General features: G+C 38.2%; 1 protein-coding gene across 4 annotated transcripts in view; it reads right to left on the minus strand.

Annotated features, from left to right (window-relative positions):
- The window catches only part of gabrg2 (gamma-aminobutyric acid type A receptor subunit gamma2), a 33756-nt gene extending 12799 nt beyond the window's left edge, over positions 1-20957 (minus strand). For 3 of the 4 annotated variants that reach the window (XM_008332459.3, XM_008332458.3, XM_008332457.3), the window contains exons 1-6: positions 20401-20957; positions 14528-14664; positions 11173-11240; positions 8894-9114; positions 7418-7500; positions 4688-4825 (exon numbers count right to left, since the gene is read on the minus strand). In XM_008332459.3, the coding sequence (XP_008330681.1) occupies positions 4688-4825; positions 7418-7500; positions 8894-9114; positions 11173-11240; positions 14528-14664; positions 20401-20516 (763 nt within the window). In that variant the 5' untranslated portion in view covers positions 20517-20957. The remainder of the gene's footprint in view (positions 1-4687; positions 4826-7417; positions 7501-8893; positions 9115-11172; positions 11241-14527; positions 14665-20400) is intronic. The other variant, XM_017041718.2, reaches the window with a different exon arrangement.
- Between the last annotated feature and the right edge of the window lie 2702 nt (positions 20958-23659).

Below are 23659 nucleotides of genomic sequence, written 5' to 3' on the forward strand. Positions count from 1 at the left end.
AGTGTTTTTGTTAGCTGTAAGTTGCAACATCACCCATAAAAAACAAAACAAAACAAAACAAAACAACACCACTAACTGAAATACATCCACAGTTTAATGAAGAAACAAATTTACATAATAACAATTTCAACCTATATGTAAATTATGGGCTTGGATGAACTGGAAATGTTTTGTTTTAGACACTGTTTAACAATATCTTCAAATCTTCTCAAGTTGTATATTATATCTATATATAATTATTAATTTATACATTTAATAATAAATAACTATTCTTGGCATTAACTTTTGTTTACTGACTTCACAGGAAGAAAGAATACGATGAAATATTGAATGTTAAAAATGTTAAAGTCCACTTGACTAAATTATCACTATACTAAATTGTCTTATACTCACGATTTTTACTCAACGTTGCCCTGTGTCATTTTCCTTATCCTAAAAGAGAAAATGTCCAACGCATTTACAGAAAACTTCAAATGTGAGTTCTTTTGCATGCAGACATTGGTTGCCCTGTTTGTTCTGAGTTGTTAATTATTATAAGGTCAACTAAGAAGGTATGTGTGTGTGTGTGTGTGTGTGTGTGTGTGAGTGAGAGAAGACAGGAGAGGGATTTGGTATTTAGTTTGACACTCAAATCCTGGCTGCGTCACGGCTGTTTCTTCCCACTTCTGCAAATCACAAATATCATCCAGAAACAAAAGGCCAACAGAGAGAGACTCATCAGGAGGACAGTGACCATCTCCACAATTATAAATATAAATCATTGTGTAATAGACACTTTAACAAGATATAGTGAAAGTCATCTTTTAAAATTAAAATTAAAATGGTTACGGTGAAAGGTCCAGTCTCAGTATCGGCTTATTTTTGAGATGAAGTGAGTCTGATACAGATACTGGTATAGAAATCATTGCATCCCTATTTATTGTGACTAAATAATTTTTTTTTTAATTGTGTTAATTTGACTTTTGACTTTTTTTTGGTTTGCAGTAAAAACACCATTCTTCATCCCAACTCTTGTTTTTTCTCCCCACTCACTCCAGCATATAAAAAGCTGTACATCTTCCTGTATTACCTGCCTGACATTTGTCATGAATTTTTATGACACTGAAACAAAATTGAGCACAACACCCCACACACTTGAAGGCAGAACAATTTCATTTAATATGTTTTAACCTTCCCCGGGGTTTTATTTGATCAGCAACCGTATGTTTAGGTTTTCTCAGGAAGACTGTTGCCATTTGGTTTTATTGGTTTTTGTCTCCCTTCATATTTCTTTGTTTAAACTAGGCAGCAGATGACAGGCACCCATGTCTCATTGGCACAATTTTTATATGAAAATGTTACATTGTCCTGCCTTTCATTTGCTTTGAAATATCCATAGTAAAATCACTGCTGGTTGATTTCACAGAATCACTGATACCAAAACCATGTTGTTTTTGAATTTTCTTAAAAAAGCAGCAGTTCAACTGAAAAAAGACATTAAAAGAGTGTATTAAATACAGGGGCTTTTGAATTTTCTTAAAATAGCAGCAGTTCAACTGAAAAATGACATTAAAAGAGTGTATTAAATACAGGTGTAACTTCTGGATCCACAGACAATCAATCACTTTGTCCAAGACCAATGTGAAAGAAAAAGAAGTGGGAACATTTAGGAAAAATCTTGAAAAATGGCGTATAAAAAAAAAGAATTCGTCACCACAATAACATCAGATACTCTGATTCAATCTTAGAAGTATTTCAAGTTTCCATTTCCTTTAGCGTTTGTGTTAAATTATGTTCTTGGAATATTAAAATTATACCTTTTTGTAACTGGTGTGACAAATACTCTGGAAAATACAATATATGGATTCCAACGAGCAAAAATCGTGCTACGTTGCGCCAAAGAACTGTAATTTTGGCGATATAAGTCGAGGACCCAGAGTTGAGTTGGAGCAGGAAACAGTAACACAGATGGCTCCACTGTGGATTATTCACCGTGGAGTAATAGAAGAATTTAATAATAGAACACACACGTGTGTTTGTTTGTGGGCATGTGTATTAAGGGAATGGATGTGGACGTTTTTCTACGGCTGACTACTTCCCCTTCGCCTTTACACTTCAATTTAAACATCACAGAGCCTCCAGATTCGCCCCATTAGAGGATGATCTGCAAACAGTGGTGGTAACGGGCCACTGATGTGTCCCTGGGCTTCTCTACTCAAAATGAATCACACAGGCTGAAGCACACAGACAACAGGAGCACACCATAGCTTTGGGAAGGTCATTCTAAGAATAGCTGTAAATACATAAAAAACAAACACACGCACAGAGACAAGTACTGAGAGGTGCATGCACGGAAGTGGTCAAATATGCATCATTCATGACAGGAGGCTTACCCTTACCAAAGAACTCTCCTGCCAAAAACACTTCGGCATGTCCCATTAAAAAAGACAACAAATAAACAAACACATGTCCCGTCTTATAATTGAACAAATAATTAATTGCTGTCGATTTCCTTATATAAAGTAATATTATTGAGTAGTGTCAGAAATTCACAGGTACACATTGTTGTGCTGTCGTTATTGAAAAAAAACATCTTGGTTGACCGTTACTTCACTATGAATAAAAAATGACCTCAATGACTGAGAACTAACATGGATTCATTTATAAAGCTTATAAAAATAAATGTCATAAATTTCATCTCAGGCCTCAACCTCCCATCCTGCCCTCCATTACAACACTCCGCCCCCCAGATTGGAAACTACTAGACTATACTAAAAATAATGACACAAAAGAATGGCAGCTGTTTTTTCTTAGATTTAGGCTAAGTGAAGGCTTTTATTGAACAGATGTTGCGTTCATGAATCTTGAAGCATGGACCCAATTTGACTGCAAAGTGAGACAAGAGGTCCCCCAGACCCAATCAAGGTCGAGCTCCCAGATAAGAGAGCAGATGGCAGTTTGTGGAAATAGACTGTAACACAATGTAAGAGGACATTGTGAGTTCTATCTGACAGCTCATCCTCAAACGACTATTTCCTTTTCATGCTGTCACTGGAAACATTTGTGATTAACACACACAGAAAAAAAAACAAATTATTTACAGGCAGCTTGCAGCGCTTTGAACTAAGCTTTAATTTTGTAAGGCCGATAACCACACCGAAAAAAACCCCACTTTGTTCTGCCTTTGGTGTGTGTTTTGAATTGGAGTGCAGTGACACTCTGTTGAACTGTGACAAATAACAGCACGGCTGAGTGAATCTCGATACTCCAAAGACTACGTTGTATTCAAACCAGAGATTGTGTGTATATATATATATATATATATGTGTGTGTGTGTGTTTTCATACGTGTGTATTTTGTATAATATATTATAATACAGAGGTCAGCGCTTAAGGGTCCAGTTTTCCCAAAATGCATCAGGTCCAAATACAGATGGTTAATTTGTTTGTGGCACAGTTTGGTTTTAATGTTTTTTTTAAACATAATTATGCAACAGCCTTTTACACCCTCAGTAATCACTCAGTACTACCTGCAACATAATGGTTCATCATTGCACTGATCATTAGTTCCACAGTTAACCAAATGGTACAGTACACACATTTTTTGCACATGCAGATGCAGAGTTAAATAATCCCCATTAACAAAACCTGAACGTGTAACGAATGCTGTTTTTAAACTCAGCGACTCACAACAAGTCTGGGTTCTTACTGTGATAAGGAAGCAATACGTAACTATAAATATAAAAGACCTACTGATCTTCATTTGACTGCCAGAGTAATTACTCTGCAGCCCAATTCACTGGCTTTACTTTAGCAACTGGAGAGCAGCCAAAACAACATGCGACTCCCCACAATAAATATCTGTACAAAGATAATTGAACAGCTAATAAAAGTGAAGCAGCGTTTCATTTAAAACAGAAAGTGGCCAGAATCTTGATGCTGGATAAACAAAGTGGCAGAATTATCGGACGGTTTGTGACATTGATAATGGTTTAAAGTTTTTGTTTGTGTTGTATTTGTACAAGTTGTGCAAAGAAGAAGGTTGTCTGGAATGGATATCCATTCATAATATTTAATAAAATAATAAAATAATAAAATACATAATTCATATATGTATATAAAAGTAATTTATACACAGAGTTAGAGATTTAATGAAAATACAGTTTCAAATAAAATATGAAATTTTATTAAATTAATATTATTTTATGTGTGCTATGTATGCATATATGTATGTATGTTGCTTTATAAAACATCCATTGAACTGAAAGGGTACTGTACATATTAATCATGGTACGACTTTATTTCTATTAAATACTGTAATGTGGAATGAAGTATTTACATTTATACTATCTTCTAAGTTCAACATTTGACCAGTGAGAGTGAATGATTTGTCTCTATACAGCACCTCAAATAGACTGGCAACCTGTTCAAGTTGTGCTCCACCTTAAAACTGACGACAGATGTGATTGACTTCAGGTCCCCCGTGTCCGTTAACACGACACAGTGGTGCGGGTGAATAACTGAATTTGAGCTGATATGAATTACCAATTTTCTTAGACGGAGAATCACAGGTGTGTGCTGCAACCCTTTGGTGTTCATCACTTTTATGGCACACGGTGACCGTTATCACACACTGACAAACGACTCAGCCTTTACTGAATGAACATGCTGACCTTTTTAACTTCAAAAGAAATAGATTTATTTCCTACCGGAGACAGTCCTGACGACCTCGGAGGTGTTCCTCAGACCCACAAAGGAGAATTGGTAGAGCCTCCAGGAGCGAATGTCCCCCACCTCCACTGAACTTCTTTTCCATTTGTATACAATCTCCTCCCTGGGGTAGCCATCTGAGCAAGAGAGAGGGGAGTAGGAACGACAGGGAACTCAGCTGAGAGTCAGTAGAGAGAGGTAACGCTACAAAAATAAAAAAAATCTATTTTTATTGCCTTTATAAAAATTCCTGATTGGTTAAATAGGCTCTAATGTGCTCTTCTAAACACTCTATTGGTAAACAACAATTTCTGAAACAACAGTTTTTATTTTGTGTCAAGGTAAAGTGAGACATTTGGCAATTTTCTATTTGAAGAAAATCCCCTTCTTTTACTTTGAAGTTTTAAAAAAGGTGAAGACATGTTTAATATTTAAATACAGAAATATTGATGAAAAAACACCAAGATGTTCCTCTACATTTCCACCATTGAAATCTGGACACACTACCAGCTGCTTTGACTCAATTCAAGATTCACTCACAGAAAAAATCTAAGTGAGGTTGACATCTCTAAAGGACTAGGATTTTGTTCAAATTTCAAATCTTAAATTCTAAAGCTAAAAACCTGATTGTCAAAGATGTTGAAGACATCTAAAATATCTTTCAAATAATGTTTCACTCTCCCTTGCATCACATTCTAGTATTAAAATAACTCAATTATTCAAATTCAATATTAAGTGCACATTGATGTAATAGTTGACCCCCAGGAATAACTATTTGATGTAAATAGATCAATCTAGAACAACAGGCTCGGTCAAGTGTGGATGTGTTCTGCCAAACCTCGAACATGTCATGGAGACATCCCACTACTGAGTCTGACATTGCTGCAGTCAGCATGTTGTCTATACGTCTGCCCTCACAGCTGAGCACCAGGGCTGTATTGTAAAGTCTGAGGAGATGTGACATACAGCAGAAGCTATTTATTACAACCAGGCCCAGACACTGCAGCCCGGAGATCCTGCCGTGTAAGCACCGTCATAAAATGTCACAGCTTCTGGCTTATTTTAGCAGAGCATTGTTGCTCACCTCCATCACACAGCAGTGAATAACGTACATAAGAAATAAAGAGCATTTTGATGCAATTGTTTGAAGAATGCCTTAGATGTAGAATTATATTTATTTAAATTAAAGACATGTTTTAATGTTCAATACTGTAGTGATTCACTGCTGTAGAGGGACTTTTATTTATTATTTCTTATTATTATTATTTATTATCATATTTATTTTATTACTAGTGCTAATTTATTAGTTGTGGTCAGCAAACCATGGTCGCTTGTGAATTTTTGTCACGTAGCTAAATTTTTAAAAAGGGATCAAATCTGTGTGAGGAAAACCTCAACATTTTAGTGAACTCCTAAATTCGTCTTGTGACTGGACATCACTAAACATTTATCTTTACTTTAATAAAGTCTGACTGCTACATTTTTCAGCCAGCTCTCTTCAGATTACAGTCTGGTGTCATCTCCACTTTTGCGGTAAAAAGCAAGCAGCCGATGAGAGAGCAGCTTGAATAATGCACACCAACTTTCCTCACTGCAAACTTTAAAAGGCTTTATGACTAAAGTGCTCTCAGACATCCGATATTACTGGACCTCGCAGGAGTCGGGAATTGAAGGATCTGCTCATTTGCACATTACTGCCCGGCAGACAGACAGTCTGCTCCCCTGCCGACAATACGCAGTGGACAGATTATTCTTTAAGCATCTTTTTGGGAAGCCGGTATGTTGCCGAAGTCGGGTGTTAGGAATTCACTCTGGAACAACTGTTGTAAGTTGGAACAGTAATTAAGGTGTTTAAATGAAGCTCTTACATTGAGTAAAATGACTGTTCTACGACTGAACACTGTGTGATTTGGTTAGAGCTGAAGGAGGCGGTGCCGTGTGACGAGGCTCTTTGCTCTCTGGCATGTGTTAAGACAACACGCCATTTGACAAATTCAGTTTTGTTAACACTGAGCTCCCGTACCATGGTTTAAGTGAGTTCCAAAGTCGTGAAAACAGACACTTTCATCAAATTCTAAATTAATGGCTCCGTTTCATTTTTCTTTTTCTCTTTTATATTTCTCAGCAGCACTCAAAGGGGAGTTTTTTTTATCTTTTTTGTATTTCAAGAATATCCCATGGTGCACCTCTCAGTGGATCCATTGCAGTACCATTAGCATATCAAACACACTCACAGAACCTGAGACAGAGAAGCTAACTCATTTGGTTTCATGTTACTTTTTTGTTTTTGTCTTGAATCAGTCACCTCTTCAGCTTTGGTAACAGGACGGTCTATTATTAAAGCCTGAAATGATGACTGTACCTACTATGGTCGAATGAATGAATGAATTATTTGGATAAAAAATATTAAACACATACATTTTTTTTCATTAATGATGTATAAAACTGTTTTAGATGCAAAACAGTAGTTTAACAAGCAGTGACCAATCAGTGGTGTACAGTCAAGATGCATTGTTCAAATGATCCAATGGCTGTATCTGCCTTTTAAACTTCAATGACATGTTCCTGTCTTCTTGGTCAGTGTGTCATTTGGAAAAACTTTGACAGTAAAGGTTTGGATTAATGGTGAGAAATACATTGTGTCAACCTCAAGGGCTCACAAATAACATTAACCAGTAAGGGTGTTTGTGTGTGTGTGTGTGTGAGAGAGAGCATATGGCCAGACTTACAGCTTGAAAACTCCAGGGGACACGAGTGCTCATCCATAGGGAAGTTGTTCAGTTTGAGCTGGCACTCGGCATCAATGGTCAGCCTGCAGGCACACACAAATGTGTATTTAAAATTGACATTTCAAATATAAATATAATATGCATTAATATTCTGCTAAATTCCAGCCATTATCAGCATTAACACCAGGCCTCACTGAACGGAGGCAGGAAATTAAATTGACATCTTTCACATCTGTCCCGTCTGTTTAAACATGGGGGACGTTGAAGGCAAAGTCATTAAACTCGTCCTAATGAGAGAATGACCTTAAATGACTTTATCCAGCCGCGTGCTCGCTTTTGTCATGTATCATTGTCCTCCAAAACACAGCGGTCATCCTAATTAACCAGTGGTTAAATGCAGAGTTCCTTAACAAATTAATGAAGCGGAGAGGGTAGTGTTTTGCTCAGGAGAACATCCATCAAGGCTTGATTGAGTCCAGAAGAGTTCACTTTTTCTCCCATTATCACCGATGATGTATTGTGGCGTCTGTGTAAACGTCAGCTCTGTTTATGATGGGATGCAAAACATGATGGAAGGCACACTTAATATTCCCCTTTAATCAACTCTCTTGATTAACAAATGTTATACAGTTCTCATTATACCCATCTGTTTTACCCTGATAACTTCTCTCTCTCACACACACACACACACAGTTACTATTGTACAAACAGTAATTTATAAAGAGGCTAAAAGGCAAATGTCATCTCCTTCCTGCCCATCGGAGCATCCAGACTCTAAAATCCTCTGGCAAGAACGGGCCATTAGACCATCACTAGACTAATTGATAAAATATTAAAATATATCTCACAAATCATATACAACCTCAATTAGAAATGTGTAAGAAGCATCACAGTTCAGAGCAATTTATTTTAGAGAATAGCATATGAAAAAAAAAAAAATAGCTGGAGGCGTTGTTTTTGCAGCCTTTCCTTTCTCACATGACAACTTTCAGCCCTTTTTTCAGGAAGACGGATTTCCCATATGCTAATTAATGTGGAAATGGAAATGACAAAATTAAAATTGCCCAGGGCCTCCTCACAGTAATCAGTTTCATGAATCATTAATGCAGAGATGCTGTAAATGGTCGAACGCCTCATGGCCTACACTTGGCTTGTTGTTTGTGATGGATTCTAGTGAGAGGAAAAGAAACAAACAAACAAAAAAAAATACTACAAGTCAAATAAAATAGTGATCCTTGTCAAAAATCTAATATATTTTATTATTTTTTTTTAATTACTACTGAGGAAATAATGAAAATCCCAGGGTGTAGAATAATCAAGAGGCACTTAACCTTTAAAATCCATGAGATGTGGATTATTATTCAATAATTTCACCAAAGTCTTAAAATTCATGAAATTATTGATCGAGAATCAATGACCAGTGCTGACGTCAGCTCTACTACTAATTCATTATCCCAGTCGTCCATACTGTTTTACCTGAGGGTGTAGAGTATTCGACCGTCGTTCCAGATCCGGAGCATTCTATTTGGTGTGGTTATCCAGTGAGCGTCTGCCTTCTTAGAGTTGCGGAAGAATGTATCGGGAATCCAGATTTTTCCGACCATATTGCTATTAAGACGCAGAACCTTCATCGTACTGTTAAATTTCAACCTTCTGTCGTACCAGGTTTGAGCGAAGAAGATGTCAATGGTGTATTCCTGAAGAGAAAACAGACGGTCATATTCATGTTTGTTATAACATCTTTGATCGTCTTCAGAAAAACCTGACTTTTCCACCACTGTGCTGTCTCCAACATGGCTTTTCTTTATGAAGTGGATTTAGATTGAATCAAAAAGTGAGCTCCAAAAAAGGTTTTTTTTCTTCTTCCTTGTTTTCTATCCCAATAAACACTGAATGCCTGAGCTCGTTTTAGTTACTTTTTCCCTTCAGACCAAACAGTGTCTGTTCAAAGTCATTTTCTCTTCTAAAGACTTGTGCTGACAACAGACCGTCCATACGCCCTCATCCTGAAAATTAAATGTTCAACAGTGCAATTAACAATTCCAAATGTTTAACTCAGGTAATAAGAAAACCTCATAACCAGCGGCTTTTGTTGTAAGCCGTACAAAACGCAGTGTCTCCCATTTAATACCTGTCAGAGCTGCGAACAGTTAAATGGTCATTTACATTTACACATAAGAACAGAGGCAGGGCCTGAGAGCCGAAAGCGACTGTCAGCTATGGAGGAGAAGCAGTGACTTGATTTTGCAATTTTGAATGCTGGGATGTGTTGTTTAAAGCTGTGGTTTCTGAAGGCGGGGGAAACAAACCCTAAAAGGGCCATAGCACGTTAAATAAGTAAGCATTTTTGCACAATGCAAAAATATACTGTATATACTATGTGTTTTCCCCAAAAAGAACATGATTAGTTCAAATAAAAATAAAAAATAAAAAAAGTCAAGGTTTCGGAGCCTTTTAACAACTGTAGTCAGATGCTAAAAAGCTTCGGTGTAGGAGGGTTGAAGGTCTCACTTAACAAACCTTGAAGTCTTTTGCAGCTTAATTTAATAAAAAAATGTGCCTTTATTTTTCCAACCATATTGTGAGTGTTCTATTTTTGAGAGTGGGTGTTTCAGAGTAGACTAAGTAAAATGGAGTGTCACCTCTGCATACGAGCAGAATTGACAAAGGAAACTGTTTCTGTGAGAGCTTTCTGGATTCATCAAACCTTCGTCCCAATCTTATTCCACATTAGTGAATCCATTCATCCTTGAGTCCAGTTTCAGAGGGAGATGAAGCTCCGCCTCTTTTTCTAATGAGTTGTCATCAGACCAGTTAGTCTGTTAGCTTACTTCTTTGCCACTCTATTACCATTTTTGGCTGCATTCTTTGTAATCAGTACTTTAAATTCTAAGTATTAGAATTAGTATTAGTTATGTTTTTTTGTTTAATCTCGTCGTCCTGAGAGTAGACTGTATCCTCTTGTGGCCATAGATGATATATGGTATATTTTGATATATGAGTTGCTTCAGAATAATAGTCACAGGACCAGATAACCTGAAAAAGCATGATTAATTTTCTGGAGAATACCGTAATATATTCTGGTGCTCAGATACTTCAGAGAACATCTAACAGTTAACAAAAAGGCTTTTCAAATTAGCAAATAATCCAAAGACCTCGTACAGGTGACACCTCAAGTCTTGGCGAGTACAAGGTGAAAATAGCAAATACGCTGGCACCGTTCAGAGCCGTTTGCAAATATGTTACTTTGAATTCTGGCTGCCGTTTGCTGCCACACAACTGCTGGGGTGTTAATTAGATTTCCAATTTAAAATTAGAGGTGTCTTGCAGCAGTCGAGTGCTTGGGACCGATGAGCATATTTACCCGTCGCAGTGTAAAAGCCTCTACAGTAGTTTAATGTATGTACTGTAGCTGATTGACACCTGTGCTGGTTTGCCACGCTAGGGCAGTGGGGCAGCAGAGTGATTACACAGACCTACTCTCAATGACAGCGAGCCTCTGCACTGCTGAAGTGTGTTTGAGCAAAAACGCTAAATCTCTGCCAGCTCCACAGACAAGAGCGACTGTTCTCTGGATCTTAATGCCCTCACTTCCCACAGAGCTGGACGCAGGCCAAGGAAGTATACCTGTGATAAATACACCCACTCCTTCTGCCAAGTATGCATCTGGAATAAGTCAGCCATGCAGAAAACAACAGCTAGTTGCGTAACACAATTGTGGCACATTATCTTTCAATTTTGCAACTAGTACTTACCATATTGATGGCATTCACTGGGCCGATGCTGTTGACAAACATATCTGTGTGTATCACTGTGGGTTTGACTGAAAGGAAACACAGGAAAACGCATTTAGAGCAGGGAAATTATCCATCACCGACACAGCACTAGCGGCAGGTTTTGTGAGAAGTCAATATAATTACTAGTGTTGCCTTCACTGAGGAGGATAAAGAATTTACCACCAATAGAAACATTTCTATTCAGTCTGCATTCAAGAGACGCAGCAGCAGATGGAGTTTGATGCTGCAATTAACTCACTATTTAGTCAATACAATTTTTATAAATTAATATGACATTCAATGCTAAATAACAAAAAAAAGTTTTTCCACTAAGTGCAAAAACACTGAAACACAACCATTGATGATGTAATTAAATGACTAATTTTATTTTATCAAACCATTTTTGGCTGCATACTTTGTAATCAGTACTTAAAAATAACTAATTTTATTTTATCAAAACTGTGTGTTAAATTTGGAATTAAGTAGATAATTAGATTTTTAACTATTTATTGTTTTTTTGTTGTTTTCCCTTGATTTGTTATTTAATTTAATTAATTAATTTTAATTAATTAATTAATTAATTTTAAACCAGGTCAGTACTACTCAGACAAGTACAAACAGACCCATGGCTTCGTTTTTCTCTTATACAGTACATGACAACGCTGTATATTCCACTACTTTTCTAAAGAGTTTCCGGCCAGCCACACACTTCTGACCCATTTAACAGAATACCTTTGTGTCAAGTACAAATAATCCATTCATCTCTTTTCCTGCTTCTCTGTGCTGCAGGCCTGTGAGCTCCTGTTGATTGTAAATCATTTGCTCTCCTCTCTCGCTGACCTGCTGTTTTTTTAAACTTTATATATTGAAAGAGAAGCATGTAGACAGACCTGGGCAATATAAGGTCGGTGGGCCAGATATGACCCACTGGGCTTTAACCCTGGCCCACCAATCACTTGTAGCGTATGGTAAAGACCAATGTCAATCTTTCTGTTTCATGCATTACAACAAATTGACTATAATTATAATTGGCAGTCATCAACCGTTTTTTTTATTATTTGACCCAGCATTCTACATTTAATCAGTACTGTCTCAGTTCTCCAGTTAAATTTTGGACCTCATTTTGCCCCAATGTCAGTTTGTTGAAATGGGATAATTCATCATCCTGTTTACTTTTCAAATCTGTAAACACCTTTAAGAAGAAATATGTCATGGCATATGCCACTGCTCTATGTCCACCTCCGTCCTCTGCCGTCCATGACACCTCGCCGTGTCTGCTGTCCTTCTTGGTTCAGCGGGATGGACAGCCAGATGTAAAACATCAGTACGGCTGAGTAAACAGGGCAGTTTGGTGTCAAATAGACCTCCATCCACTGTCTTGATGAGCCACTACACTTTGCTCTCTAATGTGCACGTTTATGGATGAGTGGACATGATGTTCTGAGCGTGGGAGCCAGGTTTAGACTTGCACAGCCTGTAGGCTGGATGTGGCAGCCATAGTAAGTGTGCGAGAAAAAAAAAACAAAAAAAAAAAAAACGAGGGAAGTTTTCATACATTTTTCATGCCACTCCTCTGCATAAATGCATGTGCACTGAAACCTCGTCCTTTTTCATACATGAAATCAAGTGCTAAAGGAGGCGGCAGCTCTAATACATTTGGCAGCTATTTATATGTTTAATGCAGCCAGACGTAGGTTTGTCATGACGCACCGAGGTGCCAATGAGCATTTAGTGTGCCTGTGTGGTTCTATCAGAAACAGCGTATCACATGCCAACCCGCCCACTGTGGGCATCTAGATGAAGCGCTAACTGAATTAGTTTAAAATCTTAAAATAAAGCTTTGTCTGTAATTAAAGTCGAAGCAAATACCTGGATGAACACCTCGTACGTGCACATGCACAGTATACACACAGTATAGATGTATGTATTCTTACAAGCATTGTCAGTCTGCGGAAACTTCCAATTGCTACTCTCTCAGTTTGACTTTTCGATATGCTTCAGTTTTATATATACAGCCACTGCAGAGTCATTAAAATTAAATGAGCATCACAAAGAAAAGAAGTGAGGCACAATCAGAGATGAATCTAAATCCAACACACTTCAACGCCCTGTAGAGTGGTGGGAAAGTTCTTCCTTCCCTGGGTTCGGTTGGTTGTTCAATTGGTCGACGTCTCACACGCAGCTAATTATAACTCGGCTGTAGCTACGAAGCTTGGCAGGGGCTTGAAGACCAACGTGATGGCGCAATTGAAACAGACGGTCGAGACTCAGTGGTCCTCTGGATCCAAGCTGAGCCTCAACAGATATGAATGCTGTTCTTCTTTTACAGCCCGGGGGGGAGAGGGCAGGGTTAACAAACCACAGCCCTGTGGGAGCTGGGATTTAGTTTATTGTTTTATATTTCCCCTTTTATTTACCCACAGGACCCACTGCTCCCATTTTGAACTTTGCCATTAAGTCTATTAGAATGTTAGTTAAATTATTAGATGCACAAAAGAAATCCATAAAAGTGACACACCTCGTATGTTAGCACAGATTAGCAACGATCATGACAAGGTAATGCAGAAACCTTAGTTTACCCTGAGCGAACAATTTGTACTTTGTCCTAGTCCATATGGCATACTCTGTATCACGAGACATAAACTTAAATTAAACCTAAATAAGACAAATGTTAAGTCTCCGCCCTAGAGTACACGATTGACATGAGTTCATAAGAAAAAGGCTCTTTTCCAGGCTACGTTAGACAGATTTCAGCCTGGGTACAACACTCGTTGTCGTTGCAACGTGGCCCTTTGAAAATTTGCTGCTTTCGTGCACGGGGCTGCGTCTTTATCATAACATTAGAATATGTGACAGAGTATGACTTAAAACTGTCTTTGCAGACGTTAAGTGTTTCAAGACGCTGAATATATTTCCTGCTTCTGTCTACACTCCTGCCCAGCTGTCTGTCACAGAGTGAGTAACTTGTCTAGTTTCCACAGTCAGATTGAAGGGAGAGACTCTACAGACTCTCATGGCAGATGAATTCTCAGAATATAAAGACAGGTAAACAAATAGCTTCAATAAGCCTGGCTGACTGTCACACTATAGATATTGGCCAACACACGGACACTTTGCGACGCCTTCGTTGGCGTAAATCCAAGCTAAGCTTTCCACCTGTCCTTTCTTGAAATGATCTGACAGTTGTTGTTGCATTTTCTTTCTCCTCAGAATTATAAGAAAAGGACATGTGACACAACATCTCTCAGTTCTCCAGTGTTTGTCGGTTGATTTACATAAAAACCTGACCAGGAAACTGAGTTTTTTTTTACAATTCCGTAAAGCAACAACCCACCTCCGATGTCAGGTCTGAGCTTGTTGTCATATCCGTCTAGAAGGCTGTTCAGAATGTGTGTGACATCACTCTCGTAGACTTTTGGAGTCAGCACCCACGTCTTGTTAGTCGCCTCGTCGTCATCACTCTGAAAGGAGCTGTGGGAAGAGAGGAGAACACAAATCAACCAATAAAGCCTGTCTTTGTAGCAGCAGAGAAACCACTGTGTTTCCTTGTTTGTTCTACTTTCTCTACGGTGAATCACCGGAGCGAGGCACAGAGGAGTCATAAAGGCTTTTATCATTACTAGCCAAGGTCAAAAGATAAACTTGCCAAAATCTCCTTCACTAAAAAGTAATCTTCCTTCCTCATTCTGACTCTGACTTTTTGTTATACCATTCGGTAATCCTATAAACACCTGCAGTAGATGAAAAATACATTATATACACATATTTTATTGGAATAAAGTTTTAACTGTCAAAACTAATTTTCCTCATCCAACGCTCAGTTTGCATATTGTTGTTGACTACTTTGTGTGTGTGTTTATATAGTCTCCAGCCAATTTCATGAGTAGACAAACAGAAGTGGTATATCTAAAAGAAATGCATTACTGGCAGGGCGAGGATTTGACTGACAGCCCAGACTATCTCAATTTGGAAATGCTTAAAGTACCGTGCAATTTGCAAACTCATGTCTTTGCATAAAACGGAGGAAAAAAACACCATATGTCAAGGTTTACAACTTGATTGTAAAACAACTTGATTGTTTGTCATAGCCTTAAATAACGGTTGTGTGAGTTGGTGAGATGACATTTTCAGGCATTCTTTTCCCCCAGTCCCAGTTATCTCTCAAACCGTAACGAAACAAATGTTTATTCCTCATTATTTTTATTTAGCACATTTGAGATTTGTTTGGGAAATAGAGATGGAAGAAATTTGATAGTAGTAGTAATTTATATTCTGACAATTCTGTAAGATGCAGACATACTGTAGCATTAGGATATAGTTCCGTGTAGAGCATGGGGCTAATCTTATTTGATGACATCATTTGAAAAGATGATGGTAACTTTTTTATTGTCTTCACATTTCAGTTTTTAAGTACATGTTATTTTTCATAGATAATCTATGAAAAGCAGAAAATTGGATGACATACATTAGATATGTGGTTCCCAAAGTAGGGGATGTACTCCCCAGGAAGGCCAAGAGCAATTAGAGTTTGGACACACTACAGTTAATGAAATTCCATATCAATGTTTTCTTTATATTCTGTCACAGTAGTGAGTTTTCAGCAATTTTTACTTTTATTTCCTCTGTTTATGAATAATTCAGTTTTTTTAATTAAAGTCTTTTAAATAACGTTTCTTGGAGATTTCAGTTAATAGCTGTAAATGTGTTGACATGGGAGGGCTTGAATGTAGTCTAGTCCAGCTACAAACCTTAAATGGTCAGTGTTATTTTTATTACCATAACATATCTTGCTGTGGCTATTACCACTATCTATGTTGTGGTGCCCCCAATGAAATGTGGGATGGGTCAGGGGAGAGTGGGGGGAGTGGAGAGCCTGCTTGGCCCTGTCCAGTGTCCAGAGGCAGTATGTTTCACACTGTTGTTCTAGTTCATGTTAGGCTTGTATGCAGCTGCTCTGCTGTGAAATCCCACGTCATGAAGATTCCAGTGAACAGTCATTGTGCTGATCTTACACCAGGGAGGGAAGTTGCAAGTCTGCATTTATTGAGTCAGCAGTGTGTGTTGGAGACTATAAGGCACTATGTCTCTCATTGCTCTGTAATTTACATGGTCTGCTGCATTGTGGTTCCAACTTACTGTATGGGTCCATTTACATAAACCACCTGCAATTGATAGTGCAATATCTTGGATGTAAGGAAACAAATGTAATGACTTCCTGCAACGGTGCTTCCCTATTTTAGTACGGCTATCGACTTTTTTTATTTGCCTCATTTAGGGACATGTTGGTAAATGAATTCTGTCTATAAGCATGAAGGTAGTTAGTAATGGGTGGATTTAAATACTTACGCCAACCAATGGATTCCCTGCTCAAAAACTGTTACACAAATGTAACCATTAGCATTGATTTGCTCAAACGAAACTCTACGGTCTTTAAATTGGAACTGAACTGATATTTTTACTGTTTATCTTTATTTCTTTTTAATCTGTTATTTAATATTATAAATTAACCCAGCGGCGGGCGAGATGGGCTAGGGGGCAACATTTTATGTTCCCCAAGTGCTGGTCCCAAGCCTAGATTAACGATTATGTTTCTGTGCCTTAACTCTTGCCACCATATACATTTACGTGTATATTTATTTTATGCAATTTTTGTTTATTTGTCTTACTATATGTACAGCATGTAAAACAATGTTCTGTTCATTGTATCAGTACTTTATAATGGAAATCCTCTCCTTGTACAGTTTAATGGGAGACCTATTTCTCTAATTGCGTGCAAGTTGTGTCCGAGTAACACGAACACCTGCCTTGGTGTCAGGTGTTTCATAAAATACCCCATTTAGAACCTACAATTAGATCAGTAACACTGCCCACGGAAACCAAAGGAAAACGCATAATAGACATTGTTAATTTGTTTTGTCCTGCCACAGTCCTATATCACACTGATGCATCATGTAACCGTGATACAACAACACCTTGAAATGGCCCTGAGATTTCAAAAAGAAGAAGAAACATCAGAATGAAATAGAATGGTTTATAAGAGAAGAAATGGGAAGAGAGAGAGAGAGAGAGAGACAGAGAGAGAGAGAGAGAATCATTTCCATGGTAAAAGAAAAAGGACAGAAACCCTGATTGCTTTCTTGTGTTCTTGAACGAGATGTGCAAAAATGATGTTTTGACCTGCACTCCTTCTTAGTTTTCTTTAAGTGCTTTCTGTCTCCATCATCAAGTGTGTCTAAAACATTAAGTCACAGTTATTTAACCAGACTATTCTGGGAGAAAAGGCATAAATGAAATAGACACGCAGAGCCTGAAATTACTTTTTTTTTAAATCAGAAATACTATTATCTATATTCATTCTGCAGAGTTTCTCTGAATATATGGTAATATTCCTCAGATGAGAAGATCAAAAGGAAGAGCCATGTGTTCTCCACTGCCGGCAGATCTAAGCCTTTGCTTACTAATTTGGTACCTGAAGGCCAACAGAGAGCTCTGCATCAGTGCATGTGCAAGCTGTTGTGTATTGGTGTTTATATTCCTGTTGGGTTGTCATGCATATGCATGTCCCCATGTCTGTGTACGTAACGATGATGACAAAAATGATGATGCATTCAAGCCTTCATATCATGAAGAACCATGGGAAACGACCATATAAAGAGTGAAACATTCAAACCCTTCCTGAGCTCATGGTGCAGATCTCAGATCCTGCAGTTTTATGCATCTGTAAACGTAATGCAATGGTTCAGTACAACACCAGTTCTAGTGACGTGCTAACAGATGCTAATTGCTGCATGATTTGCATTCGGTTTTTATGACATAAAACTGAACCTTTGGCAACAAGTGCAAAACTTTCCCAGACTACCTCTCTGCATTTGGTACAGAGATAAACAAAAGTGTAGACGATTAAGCAAATTACTAAATTACAGTCATTTGTTGTCATTACATTTTACCCTGCTTATTATGTGTTGTTGTCAACATTACCGTAATGCAGTTGTGGTTCTCACATAATAGACTGTTATTACTAATTACCTAGATTTGTGCACTCTCCTTATCTGATCACAGACTGACCAACACAGACACCAGTCTATTCCCTGTACAGATGCTGAAGATTGGCTAACAAAAGCACAAAGGGTTGACCTGGTTTTATGAGCCACAAACATAGGACAAGGGTGGATTTTACTGGTTAGAGGTCAGGCCACTGTATTGTTGTTTGTGTTTTACTACACATTCTTCCTTGAAAACACATGATACACAGTATTTAACATGTAGATTAATGGACAAACAAACAGTAACAGAACAGGTTGGTTGTTCCCTGATGTAGAAAGCTTTAACTTTGTGTTTTAAGCCTTGGTATTTTAACAAGAGTGAATGGAATCATGCCTAGTTTCAGTTCCAGAAGGCAGATAACTGAAAGAATATACTTTAGACAAGGTAATATATTTTCATGTGCTTAAAAAAAAGCAGGCAGAGTAGCTTCCAATTACATTTTTATTACCTTCACCTTAATCATTACAGATTCAGAATATGGACAATAACGTGTCTATATATTGTTTGTAGCTCAGAGATAATAAGCTATGTTTCTCACTATCCACAAATCTACTTTCCTCCAGTCTGGTTGTTTAAACAAATGGAAATATAACCAGTAGATTTTAAGCTTTACACCAAGCTAAAGCTAAGCTAGAAAAGTAGTAATTCCATTTCTTGTTGAAAATAAGAACTGACTTCACTTTCTGTTGTCATGTCGGTTAAATTACCCTGACTTGTAGAAACGTTTGGCCCAGAATCTTGTTTACAACTTGGACATTGTGGTTTCATTGATGTAAATATGGTAGATGACAAATGTAAAGTGATTCAATCATGCATCACCACACAGAGGAACTGTCAATGAGTCACAAAGTAGCATGTAGTGAAAGCATACCCCGGGCCTTGGGTTGTCTTATGTAAGCAGTGTCACATATGTCTCACGTGTGACTTTTGTTGAGTATTGTTCAGTATTGTGAGAAGCCTGAAGGCATTTGTTGATGTTTGAAAAGATTAAATATTTTGCTGGCACCGGAGAACAAAAACCGAGTTTGATGTTAATAACACGACCTTGAAAGCATCTTGATGCCAATAGCCTGCTCTTAGATGTGTTGTTATTATTCAAAAAGCACCCAGGTGTCACTTGGCATTGATCTACCTCACTTCATTGTGTGTCAGCCACTCATGCATTACTTGTAACATCCATAACCTGCCCATACATCTCAATTCTGGACACAGTACATTGAGGCATAGAGCTGTGTTTACCCAGGCATGTAGTGAACTTTGCTTGTGCATACAATTAAAAACATGCAGAGACGCAACATGGTTAGGTGGTGCAGGGAGCGTTTGCTGTGACGTGATTGAATGTTGGCTGATTTATCTGCCTCCATTTTTCACCCTTCAGCAACACAAGACAACGTGAAGAATCCAACCGTCCGCTTCTTCCTGACTGTTCTTATCTTGGTACAGACAAACACTGCCTTGACAGGGACAACCAAAGTGTTCCTGTCAACAAATCTGCAACTCAGTCAGAGCTGACATGGAAATGAAGCCTCCTTTGTCTGCGTGAAACACAAGGAAAACTGCACACTGTATGTATGTAGCATCCCTGTATCTCTCTATTGTGCCTTTACACTTGTATGTCTGCCATTTTGATTTTTTTTTCTCTCCCCAAATTTTATATGCATGGAATAAAACATGTTCTTATTTATACTTATGTTGTCCATCACACATCTAAGTGGAGTTCACCTGCAGCCGTCTCAATAATAAGGCTTTGGCGCTTAAAATAGAGCTGATCCTTGAAGACAGCTTAGCAGAGACTATATGTGGTCATAGCTCCACTCAAGCTTACAGCTATATGCTATTTGCAACACTGGGCAGATTGTGAGACACCGGACGAACGGTCTCGTTGGAAGAGTGGTTGATTTGCAGGAATAAATACGTTGCAGTCACAGCATTATGAAAACCTAAACCTGTTCTCGTTTACATGGATACATTTTATCTTGGTTTGTGGCATTAAAAAAAAAGAATTTACACAAACCATTGTGCAGTAAAGAACTCGACTGCAATAACATCGGGGCTCGTTTGATACAACACGGTTTGCAAAGCGAAATTGGAACTTAAATAAAGAAACGCGCTTTAAGGATGAGAGAGGCAGAGATGAGAAAATATTAGGCACCCTTATCCTACCTTGTAGGCAGATTGACGATAATAAACACCCAGAGAAACAGCTTCAGGGGGAGGGATAGCTTCGCCATGGCTGCCGAGCATTTGGAGAGTGAATTGGGAGAAGCCATCATCACCATCTTCGTTTCCTCCGTCTGCAGATGGACGACTCCGTCCTTTTTTTTTCTTTTCTTTTTTTTTACTGTGTTTCCTCCCTGCGATGCATTACGCACACTAGCGGTAGCGCATCGGCTAAATCTAGACCCAAAGCAGGCAGGCAGACAGACAGACGTGCTGTGGAATGAAATCAGCCCAGGCAGAGATCGATGCGAGTGGAGAGCTTAATTTCGTAGCGCTGCTTTTTTTTTTCTGTCTATTGCTGAATCGACAGCCTGACAGCAGGGCCCTAAAACTGCCACAGATGACGAAGTCCCCCCGTAATAAGCCACTCTGTAGCGAGATGCTAAAAAAACAGAGGAGCCGCGGTCTGAATGCAGATTAACAGTAGGGTCAGAGAGGAACTGATGCACGCTGCTGCAGCAGATCAACACATGCGTGGTTTCACCAAGCGGAAACTGCTTTAGAAAAAAAGGGCAAAACTAGCAACTAGTACTATGACTAAAGGCATGTAATAAAGTGTGTTTTAGCAATGACATTAAACTGTTATTCAGGTAAATAACAGCAAATAAATAAAAAAAAATCACATTGTTGTTTGAAGTTTAAAACGTCATCTTGGTTTCCAAAAATATGATATATATATATATTTGGAGACCAACAGATTTGGTCCCTGTATTACTTCGGTTTAGGCATCTGTATGCACGTGCGTGTGTGGTGATTGTGTGTGAGGGGACATGGCCTGCAAAAGGGTGTGGGTGGGCGTTTGTTAATCCAGTGATATTTATTTATTATTTTCCTTTGTGCTGTTAGGTCACTTTCAGCACCCTGGACAGCTCCATAGAGTTACTACAGGGCAGTTTGTGTATGTAAATGGGTTGTCGTCAATAAGAAGTGTGCAAGAAAAAAGGCTAGACACTGTCATATTTTTATTTTTATTTTTATTTTTATTTTTATTTTTATTTTTATTTTTATTTTTATTTACCCATCATGGTGGCCAAAGCCAAGCACTGCACACTCTGAATCTGCTGTTTATCATCTTCCTGTTACAAGCCAGTCCCCCTCCCCCAAAATTTCCTCATCCTTCTTTTTCATTTCCTACCCACACACAAACATCACTCAAACGTTGTGTTTCAACTTTCATTAGATGATATTTAATAAGAGCAACAACATGAAGGTAGATCTATGCTTTTGGCATGAAGGACGATTTCAAATGGGGACAGTTATCCACGTCAACATTGTTCTGGTTTTCTGTGTCAAGTGGCTCAGGTACCCTTTGGTTCCCCACTCAGTTGTGTTCATGACACGTACTGATTTTACCTTAGCTGCTTTTGTGTGTAATATATTCATAGATTTCACGAAACCACAGTGGGTTACAAATGTACACTGACGCTGAGATGCTGTAGAACAGCAGAAAAATAGATTTAAAATAAAATTAGCAGTTCTTTAAGAGCATTTGACAATGGCAGCCATCTTTAATCATGACTAATTTCTAATTGTGGAATGCAGGAAAGTTACAAACAATCACTTGGAAACACATCACATCTTCATTGGTGACAAAGGCAACTGCACAAAGGATAATCATTAGGAAATTAACAGCTGCTTCATCAGGTGTGCAGCTTAGCTGAGCTGTCAACATTTCCTGAATAACAAGAGCTCGAGCTGAGAAAACGTCAACATTTCCTGAATAACAAGAGCTCAGATGATATGAAATCTTTGCACATTGCAGACATTTCAATATCAACAGCTGTGAAAATGGAAATTCAGACCTTTCCCACATTCTGGATACAAAGCAGGTCTTGACACGTGCACATTTGATAAACGTACCTCATATTATCCACCCTCTGGGACAAATGCTGCTGTTTGCCCTCCAGTCTTGTCACCACAACTGACCACTTGTGCGGTCATACAGGTCATGACTCAAAATGTGTTACCAGTAATATATTGATTAAGCTGATGGACAGTATAAATATGATAAATCCAAGTCTCATTCTCCCCAAACGTCAAGAGAGAGGTTTCATTATCCGTTACATATGTTTGATGCTCAGCAAACATGTTCTGTACCTCCAAACAAATACTAAACCTATTGTATCTTATAGTTTGTGTTGAGTCGTTCTTGAGGCAATAACTTGATAACATTGCAGATGTAATGTGAACATTTTTTCCAAAAATCAATCCTCTGTTGGCTTCCGATCTTCCCCCTGTTTTTCACACACACACACACACACTAAGAGAGTAGGAAAGAATGAGGTCAGGCTCGACCCCCTCTTGGATGATTATTCCTAGCAGAAAATTGAGCTAAATTGCTGCATCCTCAAATCATGGCTGCACCTGGTCTCTCATGCACTGATCTGACTATGAAAGCCTGTTCAGTTGGGCAAACATAACATGCAGTGACTTTAAATTAAATACAGTTTCAGTTCATAAGAGTAACATGGGTTATTCAGGACTTTATTCATTATTTATTATTATTTGGATTCTTCTTAAGATGTGTTTGGTGTAAAACGCCATGTGTGACTTCACAGTGTGCTTCATTTCTGTTAGCGATGACAGTAATGGTGATAGGTGAAGATCACTGTCGTCATCTTTTAACCAAAAGTAATGGTTTCATCCGTAACAGCACCCAGGCTCTTGATACGTGTTTAACTGTGGTGAAATGTTGTGTCACCTTTAAATAAGAACTGGGGGGTGGTCCTCCTCCTCTATAATGTGCATCACTGAACACACAGATGTCCAGTTCCGCTGTTCCAGTTCCACAGCCCACTCATATGCAACCAGAGCCTCTGTGGGTTAGCATCATGTTGTGGGAGCTGTAGTGGAAAACTAAAAAAAAATCTGGCATTCTCAGCAAAATGAAATATTATCAGATGCAAAAGAATGTGAAAAAATGTAAAGGAAATACAAAAATCATACATGATGTAGTTTTAAAAAATATATACAAACAAACATCTTTGGATTTCTGAGATTTAGTTGAATCATATGTAGAATTTGGGTTAAGTAGTGTGTACTTTCAATGCATGACCGGATGTTTTATACTCTCTGAGTATTCAGATGTGACAAGCTTTGTGAAAACAAAGCCACTTTGTTAATTACTGCTTCTGACTGAGGTTTGCAGCATAAAATATAGTCGCCCTGAGGGATAATAAAACATAAACATTGACTGTCATTG

Source organism: Cynoglossus semilaevis, chromosome 19 (genome assembly GCF_000523025.1).
Source record: "Cynoglossus semilaevis isolate Cse_v1.0 chromosome 19, Cse_v1.0, whole genome shotgun sequence".
Classification (NCBI taxonomy): domain Eukaryota; kingdom Metazoa; phylum Chordata; class Actinopteri; order Pleuronectiformes; family Cynoglossidae; genus Cynoglossus; species Cynoglossus semilaevis.